Source organism: Lacerta agilis, chromosome 4, assembly GCF_009819535.1.
Source record: "Lacerta agilis isolate rLacAgi1 chromosome 4, rLacAgi1.pri, whole genome shotgun sequence".
Lineage (NCBI taxonomy): Eukaryota > Metazoa > Chordata > Lepidosauria > Squamata > Lacertidae > Lacerta > Lacerta agilis.
In genome coordinates, this window is record NC_046315.1 from 39,388,423 (window position 1) to 39,406,658 (window position 18,236).

The 18,236-nt window shown below is 43.3% G+C and overlaps 1 protein-coding gene across 1 annotated transcript; it reads right to left on the reverse strand.

Moving 5' to 3' along the window:
* Window positions 1–3,543: 3,543 nt before the first annotated feature.
* On the reverse strand, window positions 3,544–17,523 carry POGLUT1 (protein O-glucosyltransferase 1). The gene is made up of 12 exons (XM_033146804.1): window positions 17,333–17,523; window positions 15,294–15,384; window positions 14,208–14,351; window positions 12,106–12,241; window positions 11,857–11,978; window positions 10,644–10,703; window positions 9,381–9,480; window positions 7,399–7,457; window positions 5,549–5,716; window positions 5,330–5,386; window positions 3,899–4,118; window positions 3,544–3,635 (listed from the first exon to the last, which is right to left on the reverse strand). The coding sequence occupies exons 1-11, from the start codon at window positions 17,406–17,408 to the stop codon at window positions 3,962–3,964; spliced, it is 1,170 nt and encodes a 389-aa protein (XP_033002695.1). The 5' UTR covers window positions 17,409–17,523; the 3' UTR covers window positions 3,544–3,635; window positions 3,899–3,961.
* Window positions 17,524–18,236: the final 713 nt, after the last annotated feature.

The following is an 18,236-nucleotide window of genomic DNA, read 5'->3' on the forward strand; positions in this document are numbered from 1 at the left end:
AGAAGCCGCTTCCCATGACCTTCCTTCGAGGACTCAGCTGTGCCGGAAGTTGGCCAAGGAGGAGCGCGCCGCCCTGGCGCCTTGGAGGACGCAGCGCAGTCAACTCCCCGGCTGGAAAGCATTTCTGTTCCACCCTCCACCCCGGCCAGTGGGTTCTGCGAAGTGGAAGGCGGCGCGAGCTCAGGGGAGGGAGGTGTTGGATTCCCGCCACTGCGCGTGCGCAATCCTGACAAGCTGTTTTGCAAGAAGCGCCGTGCATTCGCTGTTGCACCTCTTCTGCCCCTATTGTCGATGGAGTCGAAAGGATTTGGGGTTTTAAAAAGAGCGTGGTGACAAGATTAATATTGGGGCACGACAAGCGGAAACTCCCTTTTTTGCACGGCTGTTGAGGCTCAGGAGCCCTGTCTATCTTTGCATACGACTTACCGAAACAAAATACAAGTAGTTCATTGCTTGTTATATCATGTAGGGCAGAACATCTATCGGTTGCCCAGGTTCTTTGTTGTCAGTGTCACAGTGCAAAAATAAAATAAAATCCAATTTCAGTATTAATTCAGCCATCAAAACAGGTTTTTCTTTTTTAATCCAAAAGATCATTTAAAGATGAGTTTTAGAACATACCAGATTAATTCCCTTCACTGAAGATAAATTTAGGGTTTTGTCTCATTTTTTAACATTCTTCCTCCTCTCTCCTATCCAACACAATAATGCCACATAGTTTGATTTCCTGAGTTAATTCTTCCATGTCTGGTATTGGTCCCTCTTCCTTACGCAGCATCTGCAAATTTGTTTTAGTGTCATGCTGTTTTTTCTTCTTACCCATCATCAAGCTTAGCTCAGTGAGGAAGGTAATGAGGAATACTATGCAGCACCAGTTCCAATATCTACAATATATACAATACACACACACCACACTCAGGAGACACAACAGTAATTAATATAGAATTCTGCAGCATATGAAATTTTCTCTCACCGCCTCCCAGTGAGTACAGGCCTGTATAGCAGTGGCCCAGGGTTGCGGAGAATCAAAAACCTGTTACTATTTCTGCAGCACGTATAAGATTATTGTATAATTTTTGTATATTGCATACTGTATACTCTTAGGTTGTGGCTGTGACTATTTCAGCCCTGTGAAATAGATTAGGCCCAAGGTCAGGACCAAAATACCTTAAGGACTACTTCTCTATATATGAACCTACCCAGATCCTGTGATTACCATCGAAGGCTCTTCTTTGTGTGCCTCCTCCATGAAAGGTTCAGAGCACGGCAACTCAGGAACAGGCCTGTTTGGAGGTGGCTCCTTGTTTGTGGAATACTCTCCCTAGGGAGGTTCGGCTGGCACCTTCATTCTACACCTGTAGGCTCTAGGCAGAAACATTTCTCTTCAATCAGGCCTTTGGCTGATTAACATCTTATACCCCTTTTAAATGTGTTTATAGGAGGATGTGGGGAGGGCGACAGTTATTGGTTTGTGAGTTTTGTTTTTATTATGTATTTTGTATTTTTATATTGTGAAACACCCCGAGATCTACAGATGAAGGATGGTACACTTATATATAGTTAAATAAAAAGGTCACCCAGTGAGCTTCATAGCTGTGTGAGGATTTTGAACCTAGGTCTCCCCAGCACTCTTAACCACTATACCACACTATCATGAAGATACCCTGCACTTCTGAATTTGCCAGACACTGTTGATTTATGCAAAGTGAACTATGAGATTATTTGCCAGAAACTCAAAAATCAAGGCAGGAGAGACTATATTTGAGATACGAGGGATGTCTTAAGATTTAGTGTCAGGAGTATAACGTATTCCTGGACACCGCAGAGTTAGATGCAGACTTTTCTGGAAGCTTCTGGCTGTTGTGTAATTGACTGGACAGCACAATGCAGGAACTCAGCAACTCACTGGATAACTATATACAGGATTTATTGATTGAAGCAACTAGTATCCATAAGTTACTATGTACAGACTTTACAAAATAAAAGAAACAAAACATAAAATCTTTTCCTCTCTGTCTCTCTCTCTACACACTGACCACTTTCTCCATCAACACCTGACCACACACTAACCAATTCTAACCACAAACAAGCTCTCACACAGAGCTCACTCTTAAGGAACTCATTGACCAATCACAGGTCGTTGCCAAGGGTCTGAGAGAGAGCAGATCTGGGCTTTCTGCCAACTAGTTAATTGCTTGGAGATAACAGCTGCATTTCTGCACGTAGGCAATTTGCAATCTCTAACAGGATGGGACACACAACTTGGCTGTGCACTTCTCAAGCTATTTCCATTGTGGATGTGAAATGGCTTAACTACCATCTTTTACAGGGCTGCCATTTGCTCCATAGCACTGCAAGGTTTCTTGTTCCTCCCCAGATTTTGCAGCGAAATGGAAATAATCCTTGAATAAAAGTGGCAAGGTGGCTTTTCACAAACAAGAGCGAAGGAAGAAGCTGTGCTGGTTTTCCCCCTCTCTCTAGCTAATAGCAGCTTTGGGGAAGTAGTTCAGATCAGGAAAAGAGTAAAACCTCTGTCTTTAGAATCACTTCCCCAATCTTCAAAGGGGCTACGTCAGGCTGCTAATTAGTAATAAGAAGGAAAGTATGGGAGTGAGTGTTTCTGACCATAGATCTCCCACATACTGTCTAGCTTTGCCTCACCAGTCATGAACTCCATAAAGCTGGGTTGGTCAACATTTCTCAGCCTAGCCTAATGTTGGAAGTTTTACAGTGGTACCTCGGGTTACAAACACTTCGGGTTACAGACTCGGCTAACCCGGAAGTACTACCTTGGGTTAAAAACTTTGCCCCAGAATGAGAACAGAAATCGTGCGGCAGTGGTGGGAGGTCCCATTAGCTAAAGTGGTACCTAAGGTTAAGAACGGTTTCAGGTTAAGAACGGACCTCCAGAACTAATTAAGTTCGTAACCAGAGGTGCCACTGTATTCTGTTTTTAGGGTTCTGTTGGGAGCCGCCCAGAGTGCTTGGGGAAACCCAGCCAGATGGGCGGGGTATAAATAATAATAATAATAATAATAATAATAATAATAATAATAATTATTATTATTATTATTATTATTATTATTATTATTATTATTATTATTATTATTTAGGGTTGTGTAATCATTCATTTTAATGATTATTTTGAATTGCTTTAAAAAGTTTTTCATATTGCTGTGCACCACATTGATGTTTTGCAAGAGGGCAATATATAAAGACTCGGAGTTTGCAAAGAACTACTGTATTGTCCAAACGTTGCAAAGAACTATTGTCCAAACGCTACACAGATCACACGATTAAATGTGGCGTCCATGATGATTCATGACATGATTCACTCACCAGTAAGAAACCACAGCCCATTCAATAGGATTAATCTGGTGTTAAATGGTGAGTCAGTTAAACATCATGGAACATCAGTTCCCTTTTCAAAAGGATTTCAGCACAAAGCAATACTAGAATTCAGTGGAACTCTGGCTTCCCACATATCTGAACACTTCTGAAAAAAATCTACTTTCCATGATATCAAAGAAAATTCCAGATTTTATAAAATACTTTAATTCAGTAAGTAACAATAACACTTTCTTTCCTCTAAGATTTGGCAGAGCTTCCATTGAACAAAACAGTTCTGCTCTTTGAAGAGTTTGGATTTGATATCCCGCTTTTCACTACCCGAAGGCGTCTCAAAGCGGCTAACACTCTCCTTTCCCTTCCTCCCCAACAAACACTCTGTGAGGTGAGTGGGGCTGAGAGACTTCAAAGAAGTGTGACTAGCCCAAGGTCACCCAGCAGCTGCATGTGGAGGAGCGGAGACACGAACCCGGTTCCCCAGATTAGGAGTCTACTGCTCTTAACCACTACACCACACTGGCTCTCCACTGAAATGCAGGAGGTTTGTTTGGATTTCACAGTGTCCACAAGTCTTGGTCCTGAACTGGAAACGGAACAGTTTTAAAAAATATTTTTACAGTTCTGTTTTTAAGTTTCTGGATGAAATCTCCCTGTAGTGACTCTTTCGTTTAACTTTGTAAGTTAGGGTTTTGGAGTATTCAGTCAGAAGTCTCTCCCAGTAACAAGAGATATCCTCCATTCGCAAGTGGTCCATGATGAACTGGCGACCCCTAGAGGCAAGAAAGACAAGCAAAGAGGATGACTACAGTTAGTGGCTCAAGAACTAAAGATGAAAACTGGCTTAATGATCAGTGCATCTCTTCAAGGAATGGGACTTCTGTGAGGGAAGGGCTAGGGATTGCTAACAGAAAATTATCTGCCCCATTAAGCTAGAGCTCTCAGGTTTCCTTGGGCATGAAGTTATGGTAGTTAATTTGATTTTAAAGAGAACAGCAATAACCTTTGTAGGGAGAAACTACAGTTCAGAAACCTTGCAAATGCAAGGAGTTATAAGACATGGTAAGGATTAACACACATTTTGTGGGATAAGCTTTCATGGGCAACTTTTGTACATTTGGCAGGTACATTCAATCCCCAGATCTTAACCTCAGCACAACTCTTGTGTGTTTAAGGTGCCACAGGATTTTAATCTTGTTTATGTTGAAGATCCCAGTGGTGGGAGACATTTGAACCACAGGACTGACTATGCCCACCAGGTCTCAGAGATCAGCCTGTCAGGGCCTTGTAGGCAAACCATGCCCATCTTTCCCAGGCTCAACATCAGGCACAGGATTGTTCAACTCATGTCTTGAAACTTCCACCCACGGCTAAATGGGAGAAGAACTGAGAGTGCATTCTTCCTTTACATCAAAAAGTCAATAATTTTTTTAATTCAAGAGGTACTAAAAACCACTGATCCGCATAGTAACTTTCCCTTTCTGGAGTGGTCCTCTTTTCCAAAGCAACAAACGGTAAATGATATCCTCTGTCCCCCTCATAACAATGCCCAACCTTATGCTGAACATTCCTTACAATTATTTGAAGGTTAGGTATATTCCCTACCCCTCACTGCATGAGAGCACATACACAATCAGGGTTTTGTTGGGGCGGGTTGACCTGTATACATAAGTCAGAGTCACTGAGACCATTGAATTTAAGTTAGTCATATCCACTGATTTCAACAGGTCAACTCAAAGTATGACTTAGGAGGATACATATCTGAACATGATACCACACTAATATCACCACTGAAAGAAGGAATTTGGGGTGGAATTTCACTGACTGTTTAAAAGGGTTCTGAATATCATTGCCCTTGAGCCTTTGCAAGTTTTATTTCAAAAGCTAGTATGACCTCTGCCAGTCATCACAACAGCTGGTGCTCTGCAGTGGGAATAATTGCCTCATGGAAGCTACACAAAAGTGACATATAAGGAAAACTTACCTCTTTGAAATTTCTTGGGCTACCTCATCGTTTTCTCTCACAAACTGCAGCAGCTCCCTGAAACAAAGTGGGCAAAGTTGTATAACCTCCGAGTGACTGTATCAGCAAGGATGTTCAACAAACAGCTGGTCTGGAAACTCCCATGGTACATTGATGTTTCTATCTCAATACATAAGGAGCGGTTATTATGCCACTGCAGCTTCAGTTTCAATTTCTCACCTGACATCAGAGAGATCTGATTTGACTGGGATGTAGTGAACCCAAGGTTTCAGCTGAGGGTAGAAGAACTCCAGCCAGTCTTCCCCAACGTGAAACACCAGCGAGTCGCACAAAAAGAGATGCTTGAAGCGGAAACTGGCAGCCACACCTCGGAAGTTGAAGAGGTATCTGTACAATAAAAACAGACACCATCTTATAATGTTCCCTCTCCTCCAGCAACCAGTGCACTTACTTAATCACTGAACAAAACTGGGTTATGCTGCTTTTGGTGAATTTTATTTGTCTAGGGATTCAAACTTGTTTGAATAATTTACAACAATTAAATAAATGCTTGCATGCTCTTGAAAGATCTGATCGTTGTTCAAGCAGGACTAGATCAAAGGTAGCCAACAAGGTGCCTGCCAGACATAGTTGGACTGCAACTCCCATCACCCCCAGCCAGTGTGGCTAGGGTTGATGGGAATTGTAGTCCAATGTCTGGAGGGCAGCAAGCTGGCTATCTCCGAAGATCTATTAGGTCTCCTTCATATAGTTCTATGAGAAGGGCATGGCTTTTCTTCCTCAACTTGCTTATGTACTACATTAATTCATAGAATCATAGAGTTGGAAGAGACCACAAGGGCCATCCAGTCCAACCCCCTGCCAAGCAGGAAACACCATCAAAGCATTCCTGACAGATTGCTGTAATTCTGTAATTGCTTTACAGAAGGGTCATATGGGAAGAACATACGCCATTTGACTCTTGCCACAGAGTATCAAAAGACAAATACGGCAAATCTAAACTTCCGTAACCACAGTTGCTCCATCTATGGCAGTGCTTCCCAAATTTGGGTTTCCAAGTGTTTGGTTTTTTTAGACTACAATTCCCATCATCCCTGGCCACTGGTCCTGCTAGATAGAGATGATGGGAATTGGTAGTCCAAAAACAAGCTGGAGACCCAAGTTTAGGAAAGAATGATCTATGGTGTTGGCTTGCATTTTGGTTTCAATCCTGGCCCTTATAGTGAGTTCCTATAAATAAATAGTCTACAAGAGTACATTTATCTAAAAAATACTTTAGATAAAAACACAGCAGTGCCTAAACATTAGTTGCCAAAGTTTTTTGTCCTTAAAATTCAGGGAGATGGCAGCATGCAGCATCAAAACACAGATGCAGAAGTTACTCTGCTTAAAAAACCCTCCATGCCAGAATCCATAATTTCTATTCCAGGCACCATTCTTCTGTTCCCAAAAGACCTTGGGGAAGTCATTTAACACACTAGTATTGCAGGATCATCATCTACATGTGGCACTGAAATATCTCACAGAGATACTCGAGGGACCAGAGATGAGAGTGCCTTCGGTTTGCTTTACCAGAAGAGCTGCTGATATTCCATAGAGTATAATCATATCAGCTACTTATTATCCTTAGTAGCACCCAGGGGATATAGTGGTTCTTTGGGATTCCTTGAATGCCTTCCTTAAATTACTGTAACTAACACAACTGTGTGACAGAAATTTTTCATAAGGGTGGAGCGGACAAGCAATTCTCCAAGGCACAAACAGAATGCATATATTCCTGCCTGTGAAACAATTCAGGGTAAGGCAAAAGGTGCCAATAGCAGCAGCATGAAGATAGGAGCAAATGCCTTGTCTTGCAACTAATGGTTAATTGAACACCTTTATGGTCTAAAGACTTTTCCAGTATCTATTTTAACATAAAACAAGATAGATAGATGAAAACAGTCCCAATAAATTCTAGACGGACAGTTCAATCCTGCACATGTCTACTCAGAAGTAAATTCTATTATGTTCAATGGACTTTCCTGACATATTTATGTATAGAATTGCAGCCTGACTGAGTTACTTACTTGTATTTACAGTGGTCTGTTAGTGCAATTTCCTTAGCTGGTGGTTTCCCAAGAGTGTCCTTTAAGAACAATATATACATATATATTTATTTTAAATTGTTGTTATATATCATCTACCTACTGACTACAACCAAAGTGAAACACCATAAGCGCAAGTACAGTTTCTCTGTTAAGATTTATTTTCGGAAGGCACAAAATTAGAGTCCCTGTTCCTAGGGAAATCTAAATAAAGCTGGAACCTATGACAGAAAATGTAACAGTCCAAATATTTCTAAGGATGCAGTCCTGTACACGTTTACTAAGAAGTAAGCCTTGTTGAACTCACCTGGGTTTACTTCTAAGTAAACATGCACAGGCTTAAGGTACATATTAAATTTTTGTTTTATGATTGCAAAAAGCAGTGGTTTCTCCTAATCCATTTTCTTGGCATGTGTGTATCTGAACCTTCATACTTATTTTAATGCCAGTCCAAAGTCCTCTTGTCACATGTTCCTTACAAAGAGGTTGGAGCTGTATAATGTTTCCTCACAATGCAGAGCAGTAGGTAGGTCAGTTACAAGCTCATTGGATCATTAAGGTTCACAGCAAACCGTCACCTTCATCTAAGTGACAATTCCACTACAGTCCTGGTTATTTCCTCTTCTGCACCATGAAATGCAACACAGATATTTAATTAGAGAAGTTCCAAATTACATCTTACGGTAGTATAGAAGATGCCACTCAGACACAACATAACTAGAGGATGGCAGCATGGGCTTTTAACAGAGAGACACAACTGGCAAGCCACAAAATAAAACCAGAACACGAGAATGAATAGTTATGTCATAAGGTATATACCAAGCCAAGCATCTCAATGAAAATCAAATCAGCCAACAAGCTATGGGACACTCAACCAAAAGAGAATCAGAATTTGCCTATCTGACACGTTCCTATTGGGTAGGGCTGTCGTATTTTAAAAAGTGAAAATCCAGACACAAAAGTTGTGCTGGAAGCCACCCAGAGTGGCTGGGGAAACCCAGCCAGATGGGCAGGGTATAAATAATAGAATTGTTGTTGTTGTTGTTGTTGTTGGGCTTTACCCAGACGCTGCTTCTGACCACAGTATTCTGGCTATGTCCAGAATTTCAGACATATGGCAACGCCGCTGTCCGGGCACAACCAATAAATTAAGGCAATGCGTAAGATCTTAAGTCACCCCTTAAGATTTCACACTTCCTCCTCAGCCACCCACCCACTTCCCAAGCTCCACCCCTCACCAGCCTTCCTCTGCACCCTCCTTGAGTTCTTTTCCCTGCCTGGAATGTCCTTGAACTTTCAAAATGCCTCCCCTCCCCCCCCCCTGCTTGACTGGATGGATGGAGGATAGGGAAAACATTGCAAGTGTGTGCAGGAGCAAGTCCAGTCACATTTCTTCCTCTGCCCACTTTTTCCTCTGGCCCTAACATGTGGCCCTCAGTCTGGAAAACATTTCCCACCCCTGTCTTAAGACAATGTATCCTCCCTTGCACTCTCTCCCAGAAAAAGTGTATGGCATTAGGCTTCATTAATTAAATCAAAGTGCCATCAGCACATGAATTCGGGGCCCTGGCTGCATGATGCTCCAATGTCTTACTGCCATAAATGTAGTTCCCAGCACCTAATTTAAACATGACACTACTTGCGAATAATACCCCACAGTTAGGTTTTTCCTTTCTTTTTCACATATCTAATGGCACTTTTACACTGGGCTCCCAGGAGAACTAACAAGTAGTCAACAGGAGATTTTTCCTCCCATCCTTTCAATGTTGAAGTGAGGTTCTTAACCTGTGCTAGTGATGGCAAGTATGGAACCACAGAGGGTTCATTATTCCAGGATATCAGTGTGTGATCTTATGAATGTGTCCTGAAAAACAGGGACTCTCTTCCTGCTGAAGCCAGACTTCGAAACAACAGAACACCCCTTTTCTAAGAGAAAGGAAAGAGCTGCCTTCAAGAGTAATTACTTTTTCGGATTTCCAGGCTTGGTTCTTTGTGTACTCTGCGTCAACAAGGTCTGGATTTTCTCGAGAAAGAAGAATGAGCGGATCCCGCTCTGAACTTGTCCTACCAATGAAACCACACATAAATCTGTTAAACAGTGTTCTCCGTGGAAGACAAACTTATCTAATTTACTGAATATGCCGCAGGAACAATGGTAGGAAGCTGAGCTCCATCAATAATTAGATGAATACATAACACATCATTGCAGATATAAATGGGTGTGAGGAATGTTTACCCCTCCAGATGTTGCTGAACTACAACTCCCACCATCCAGACCACTGACCATGTTCATTGGGGCTGATGGGAACTCTAGTCCAACATCCGGAAAGCCACAGGTTCTCCACCCCTGAGGTACAGAAGATCTAGAACAGAGGTCAGCAATTTTTTTCAGCAGGGGGCCAGTCCACTGTCCCTCAGACCTTGTGGTGGGCTGGACTATATTTTTTTGGGGGGTGAACAAATTCCAACGCCCCAAAAATAACCCAGAGATGCATTTTAAATAAAAGCACACACTCTACTTGTGTAAAAACACCAGGCAGGCCCCACAAATAATACAGAGATGTGTTTTAAATAAAAGGACACATTCTAATCATGTAAAAACACACTGATTCCCGGACCATCTGCGGGCCGGATTTAGAAGGCGAGTGGTCCGGATCCGGCCCCCAGGCCTTAGTTTGCCTACCCAAGATCTAGAATGTATTTTTTCTTCTTCACTGCATCCAGAACACACACACAAAAAACCCACAAGCCATCCTGTCATCAAGAAAATATGAAAGTTCTGTGTGAATATAATAAAGCAGGGAAGGAACACGAACAAGACGTGCAGGAAACTCGCATTTCCTCCACCTCAGCAAACCCTAAGCTGCTCTGTATCTTGTAAATCATTTGGAGGTCTTTTGTTTTGAGTATGTGGTATGTACTTAAATAAAACATTTGGAACAGTGGCTGCACACTAATCGCTACCCGAATGCAGGAAAGGCAATCAACAATTGGGAATGTTAGTACGTAGTACAGCTGTTATACTGGGTAATAATCGCCCTGTTCTGAACTGAAAATATCAACCCCTGTTGAGAATGTGTCGGAGCCCTGTTTATATCATTTGTAAACATCAAATCTTCCTGGGCAACACAGTACATAGCCCTAGTCTTGTTAATGCCCTGGTTTTATCACTATACAAATCATCGGCAGTATATCAGTGTTAGGAAGTGGGAACTGAGCTAACCCACCTGGACCCTCGGAAATAGGCTTTCGAAATTTTCTTCTTCCAGGGCCATTTTTCTGCAGAGCTAAGGAGAGTTTGATCAGTACACGATGTTAAAAACATGTACATATAACACCTTAGTAAGAGAAGCAAAGAAATCCATCCTATTTATCAGAATCCCTTCTTTGGTTTTAGGTTAAGTAACCTCAACTAAACAAACTCTGCTCCATGCTATTAGTTGCATCACCCATTATTCTAGCAAGGCATTTTACCATTTGATTAATGTACCACTTCTTTCACATCTAAAATTGATGACACTGGAGAGAAACTGGTCGGTTTGTGTCATATTTAGGAATCAATGTATTTATTTCCATCACTGCAGGATGTTCTAGAAAGCAACGATGGCAGTCTCTATTCCATTAAAGGCTGTGAAAAAGAGGGGATGTTAGCAAGTTCAAGTTGTTATACAGAGAAGCTGAAGTTCCCCTTAATACACACTCACAAAAATACCAGAGCTCTTGCATATTACTGTTGGGTGTCTGCAAAGTCATTGCTGCCTCATATGCTAACTCCTGTTTGGATTTCCACCAATTTGGCTTGTTTAAAGCCCCTCAAATTAGCAGTACAATCCTATACATGTGTACTTAGAGGTTAGTCCCATTGGATTTGATGGAGCTTATGCGCTGTGGGTTAAACCACAGAGCCTCAGGCTTGTCGATCAGAAGGTCGGCGGTTCAAATCCCCGCAACGAAGTGAGCTCCCGTTGCTTGGTCCCTGCTCCTGCCAACCTAGCAGTTCAAAAGCACGTCAAAGTGCAAGTAGATAAATATGTATTGCTGTGGCAGGAAGGTAAACAGTGTTTCCGTGCGCTGCTCTGGTTCGCCAGAAGTGGCTTAGTCATGCTGGCCACATGACCCGGAAGCTGTCTGTGGACAAACACTGGCTCCCTCGGCCTATAGAGCCAGATGAGTGCCGCAACCCCAGAGTCGTCCGCGACTGAACCTAACAGTCAGGGGTCCCTTTACTTTTACCTTTACTTGCAGGTAATTGGGTATAGGGCCACAGCCTCAGCTAGCTTAGATGTGCCTCACAACTTGCAAAGCTTGTGGATCACTGCCAGTTCTGATGTCGTGCATACTTCCATCTTACAAAGTATGATTGATTTCTTAGGAAACGCACTTCAGACTGAGGAGTAAAGCTCCACAAAACAAGCTTCATCCTTCTCTCCAGAAACATACCTTTTGAGGTTCTCTCTCATTAGATCCCAACGTCCTAAGCCTGTTGGGTAAATTGGCCAAACAGCTGGTCCGCCTTCCCAAAATGTCCAAGCAGGGTACATAATATCATAGTATTCCAACGTCTTTCAGAAAATGGAGAGACAGAAGCACATTAGTTCCTGCAAAATATCTCCGTAATGCAAGGGATTCAAATAAGCGTATTAGCTGTCCCCACCAAGTATGACCAAGGAGTTGTCCACTCTCTCTCACCTTACTGAAGGAGAAGATGGGTATCTTTGGTTTCATCCACTTTGGCACTTGGGGGTAGTCTCGCACATTGACCACCATCTCCATATCCGGGAGGTTGTTAATGATCTCAAGGATGAAGTGTTCAACTCCACTGCACCTGTGGATATCAATACGTGCAAGGGGTGGCCTTGAGAATTACTCATATCAAGTGAGACCTGTAAGAAAATGAAGTCCCATCCATGCCTTCATCGATCATCCTCCATTCCATTCCCTCTCCTACTCAGTTTTCAGATTTCTCCTGCAAGAGATAGTTAGTGTGCTATGGCCACTAACTACTAACGTATTTTGTGGAGCTGGCTTCAAGCACCAGGCCTGTTGGCACACCAACTCTGTGTTACAAAGATGTCTGAAAACGTGACGTGAAGGCTGGCAACATCAACACTGCTGTGTGGAAATCCCTTGCAGACAACTGTAGTCCCTGAGGACAGTCAGGCCATGTATTCACAGCAGTGACCAGCGGAGAAATGACTGCTGGAAGAAGAGCAGAGAGAAGAAATGCCATGGTGCATCTGCAGCAGGATAACTGTATGGTTTCATCTGCCCCAGCTGCATTGAAACATGCCTCTCCCGTATTGGTCTCTACAGCCACAGCAGACGCTGTAACTCTCCAACGGTTTGACTTTAACCCCGATAGCACACACTTTCCATTGTGTCATGAAACAGACAGATGCCAAAAGTTGTACTTATGCAAATATTGGGGTTTTATTCAGCTTTTATTGAAGTAAATGTCCATACTGATTGATTGTAATGGAACCTCGAGGCAGTTTTTCCCAAGTCTGCCAATGTCGCCTCCTTGTGCATGGGTAGTGCCGTTTCGGCTACCTAAGGGTGAACCCTTGAAGATTTTATAGACAATGTCAATGGAATAACTTTTCCATATGTTAAGCCTCTGTGCCATAAGAACTGATATCTTAAACTCAGTTACATTGTGAAAATAAGCTGGAAAAGATTCAGAGAACTACCCGCATGAGATGGGAGGGATACACCAGTGTTAAGTGTTTTGAGTTAAGAGTCAATAAGTCCTGAGCTTGAGCCTCACCCACAAACATGCCAGGTGGCCCCAAGCAAGAAACTCCCCACCTCTCCTTCTCCCCTTCAGGAGATGCTGTAAGGATTATTGAGAATGTAAGTATAGCATTTTTCTATCACAGATAGCATTCGACTACATGTTACTCAGAGTAGACCCACTAAAATTAATGAAGTTTGTTCCCTTAATTTCAATGGGCCTGCTCTGTGTAAAACTTTGTTGACTCCCACCCATTATTTTTGTATTACTCTTTTCCCCAAGAACTACAGGTTCTCCTCCCCCATCTGCATTTTTATTCCCCCCCCCAATAAGGTAGGTTATGTCTTCTAGTTGAGATTTGCTGTTGTGTGAGGATTTGAACATAGGTCTCACCAAACCACTACACTGCACTGAAGGTAAAGTGTCCATGTCTTGAAGACCAAGACTTGAATGAAAGCACAGCACACAAGCAGTAAAGATGGTGAAGGAAAGAGTCGGTGGAATGCAAGGCAATTGATAAAAGGCTAATGGGGTTCTTCAGATAGACTTGAAGGGAAGCAGCCAAACAGAGGACAGAGAAAGGCTTTTATACCCATAGGAACGGCATGACCACACAAAAAGCCCAGGGACTGAAATGAAACAGGAAAGCAACAGGGACACATTGTGATGCTGGCGTCGTTTGCTCTTTACTACGACTATAAACCAAGCTGGGTGCAAACACAAGCTCCTTCTGACACCCAAACAACTGTTTTTAGACAACGCAGCAAGTTATCCCTTTCCATTATCCTTGCTCCCAAGAGGCATTTATTGCCGATTTCTTTCAGCTTCTAACCCGCATCACCTCCTCGCACAACTAAAGTGCCATGTCAATATTGATTTCTCACAAAAGCAAATGCAATTTCTACATTTCAGGCAAAGCAATGCCTCATCAGTTTCTTCCTCTTACACTGGAATTTAGCCCTTTCAAATGTTTTCTGCTCAGTGACCCATAGGTTAAGGAGGCTAGGGAGATTTTCCTGTTTCTCTCTCTCTCTGATACATTCCGTATTGCTCTCACCTTGCAGGGAACATGCAATCGTGTTCACGGTACAACTTCTTCTCAATGATCTGGTAGTGCGTCCCAAGCCTTCGACTGATTGCGTCCGACAGCAGCTCCCCGGAGATCCCCTCTTGGAAGGGAGCCAAGTCCTGTTCCCTAACTCTAAGGCGAGAAAGATTCCATCCACCATTAAACACATTAAGGAAAATTAGTATAACAGCTAAGTCATTCTAGGAAGGGATTTTAGCATGGGATAGTTCAATACAATCACTTTAGTAGAATATTGAACTTGCTGCTTTGTACAAAGAGAGAGGGAGCTGAAACATGGAACTACTTTAAACTATTAACACCATTGGATCCACCTAGTTACAATATTACTGTATTTCCAACAAAGACACTATATTTCCTCTCTACTTTTGGTCAATAGATACACACAAATAATCAGAACCTATGTTTTAATGACCCTGTGTCAGTTACTATAGGAATAATAATTCAATTCTGTGTTGGGGGGATTTTTCTGTGTTATAGCTGTTGTTATTTATTAAATTGCTATACCATCCTTCATCCAATTGATTGTGGATTGACATTTTAAGGTGCTATATTTCAAGTTGATACTCTGTTGTGTTTAGTGTTTTAGAGGCTCTGTCATCTGTAACAAGCGATTCATAAACAGGTGGTGGTGGTGATGTTGTTAAATATTACTATTTCAAGGCAGCAGAAGTTCCAACTAGACATGCCATGCAGTTAGCGACTGTGTGAACGAACTGCAGGTGCAAAAATTGTTAAAAGCCAGTGGCAGGTGCTAATCCAGACTGGGACCTCAGATGGATTAACCTTCACATCAGTTCTCAATCTCGAGCAGGGCACCACCCATGCTATTTACTCTTCAAAAGAAACCTTCACAATTATTAACTGTGTAAATGGTGTCAGGTCTCATTTGGCACACATCATCTGCTTCCCAATAATGAGGTTGTTGCAAATGATCCCCAGTAACATGAGGTGCTTATAATTCAGCATACCTTGGATAACACCTTCAACCTAGAGTTGGTGAGTTCTATCACGCTGTAAATATTAATTGGATCGTGAGAGAAGCTGGCCCCTTACCTTTGATGACAGCTGCAGTTTGCCTGCACACATGGTTTGTAGTTCTCCACAGCTCTGTCTATCTGAACCAGGAATTTGCTCCATTTTGTATCTGAAACATACATAAGGAGGATTAAATTCTGGCCAATCTTGACACAATCATCAAGAGGTCCCACTGCTCACCCACACAGGATCAAGGTGCCAAGATTGGCCAAGGGTTTGTCCTGTGTGTTGAGAATGAATCTGGATCCAGCCTCCTATTCAGTGACTTAACCACAGCAGCTTCAAGGAACATGCTGTGAACCCCTTGTGGGTGGACCTGGCCAAATTCCCCCACCATTTATTTGCCCTTCAGAACTTCTCAACACTCCCCTGAATGTATAATGGTATTTCCCTGCTGAATCCCTTCTCAAAGAGCTGCATTTCTCAGTACCGAGTATTAGTCAACTTTTTTGTATCATTAATTTATACTGCCCTGAACTCTTTGGAGGAAGGGAAGGGTTTTATTGTATATTTATTTAATTCTATTTCCTTCCTGCCTTTCTTCTGTCGTGGAACTGAAGGTGGTGCATGTTGCTCCCAGGAGGCCACCCATCCAGGCACTAACCAGGCCTAGATCTGTTTAGCTTCAGCAAGGTGGTAACCTCATGGACCTTCAGACCAGCAACGAAGTGGGAGGTTGAGGGTCTCGGTTTTGTAGCTTTCTGGCATCACATTTCCACATGAGAATGGTGTAGTAGCAGGCTTGTTTCTGAGACCTAATCTAGTGATAAAAGGGTAGCCTGTCTTACAAGAAAGCTGCTTTAAACCCAGAAACCCAGCTTGAGCAACATAAAAAAGTTACAATTATTGAATAACAGTCGGGTGCTGCTTTCTTGTCTTTTCAGTGCCTACCAAAGACCTTCCTCTGTCAACGAGCCTTTTAGGTTGCGATTTCGCCCAATCTGCGCTGGCACTGGAATTGTTTTTCGGATGTTTTTATTGATTTAGCTCTTGTTGTTTACTGCCCTGGGCTCCTTTGGAAGGAAGAGCAGGATATAAATTCAACATATAAATAAGTCCTAAAACACACTTGACTTACTCAAGCAAGCCCACTGAACACGGTGTGGTGACTTACTTCTGAATTAGCATGCAGAGAATTGCACCACAGGAAATTAAAGAAGGCAGGCATTAAAATTGTTTTGCCTGTTTGAGTTAGTACACTACACAAAGTGAAGTGGGGTTTTTTTGTTTTGTTTTTTGAATGCTGCTGTTCAATCCATGCACATCCTTCCATTTCTAGACCAGATTGCCTGACTGAGATGCATGGGTTGGAGCTTTGGAAGAGAATGCCAAGCCCCACAAAGAGTCTGCTACCACTAGCAGAAGTGGACTGTGTAACATGTCACAAGTTTTGACATTTTAATGACGCAACAGCAACTTTATCCTTACTCCCAAACGTTTGAAGTCCACTTTGCCATTACTCTGGCAGGAGGGGGGGGGGGACACAAGTTCCAAGACAAAGACGACCCCCATGTGGTTTTTGAGGGTATGAGTTTCATCGGGGCCTTCCTTCCTTCCTTCTTTCCTTCTCTCTCTCTCTCTCTCTCTCTCTCTCTCTCACACACACACACACACACACAGTTAATATTGTAAGTTGGGTAAATCAATTCCTGTTTGCAGAACAGTACTGCCCCCACCAGCAGCCACAGAAGAACTGCTTGAGCAGTTAAACAGGGAAGTTCTCGGAGACTTCAGAATTTCTGCGGGACAAAGAGAAGGGAGTCATTTAGGAAGTGTCGGTTTTGCCTTTGGGCACGCATCGCTCCATGTGGCCAGAACCGGGACCGGAGGCGGCGATGCAAGATTGCCAGACCCTCCTCCTACGCAGGTGTTTATATAGGTATCTCACACACACACACACACACACACACACACACACAGCGCAGCCTGCTGTTAACAAAGTTGTAACAACGAGAAGCAAGGACAAGAAAGCGACGCGCCGGGGCTGCAGCACATGCCAACGGGGGGCGCGACCCCTCTGCAAACCAGGGTCCCGGCAGCATTTACTCAAGACTCACCAGCCGAGCTCTTCCCCCAGCACAGAACAAACAGAAACAGGGTTGCAACTTGTAGCGGCCGCGGGTGCTCCATCATGCCAGCTCCAGCCACAGCGCTTGCGCAGCACCATCAAAAGCTCCGGCGCTCCATTAGAAAGGTTTCATTGAGCAACGGAAAGGACGAAACCTCTGGTCCCACCACGCCTCGAGCCCTTAACTACGCAGGCGCGAAAATTACGTCCCTGCCGTGCCGCTCTGATTTATGGGGCTTGTAGTTTATCATCGGCGAGTAGCAGTACACAGCTACATGTCTACGCGGAAGTAAGCCCCATGGAAAAGTCAGTGTGGGCAGCATTGCGCCCTAGATGTCTCTGACGCGTTTGCACGATTGCAAATACTCCGATGCGCATTTACGCCCCCCTCATTGAACTCAATGCTCTGGTCCATGGGGTCACGAAGAGTCGGACACGACTGAACAACAGCATTGAACTCAATGGCTTGCTTGCGAGTAGTCAATATCCACAAAAGTAGGCGTGAACAATAAGATAAGGCTCCCTTATTTGGGGCCACGACCACTTCGGCAGACCTACTGGAACCACCAGGTCTGAGATCTTCGGGGGGTGGGGGGAGCATTACAGAAATGGTTTATTTTTTTAAAAAAAAATACAATATCTCTTCTCGTTGTCCGACCAGCAGGATGATTCTGTCCTCTGACCGAGCCCAACGGAGAAGGAACGAGGCCTGTGCAAATCAGCCTTACCCTTATGCAACCCAATCTTTTGACTTGCAACCGATATTTACTTGCAACTGATCGCTCTGGGTTCAATGGTGCTTAATGTACGTAAGACGGTGGCTTTCCCGAGCTCCGTAAGGAAGCCGGCAAGCCGTTCCAGTAGCATCGGAGCGGGCGCAGACTTGCTGTCCT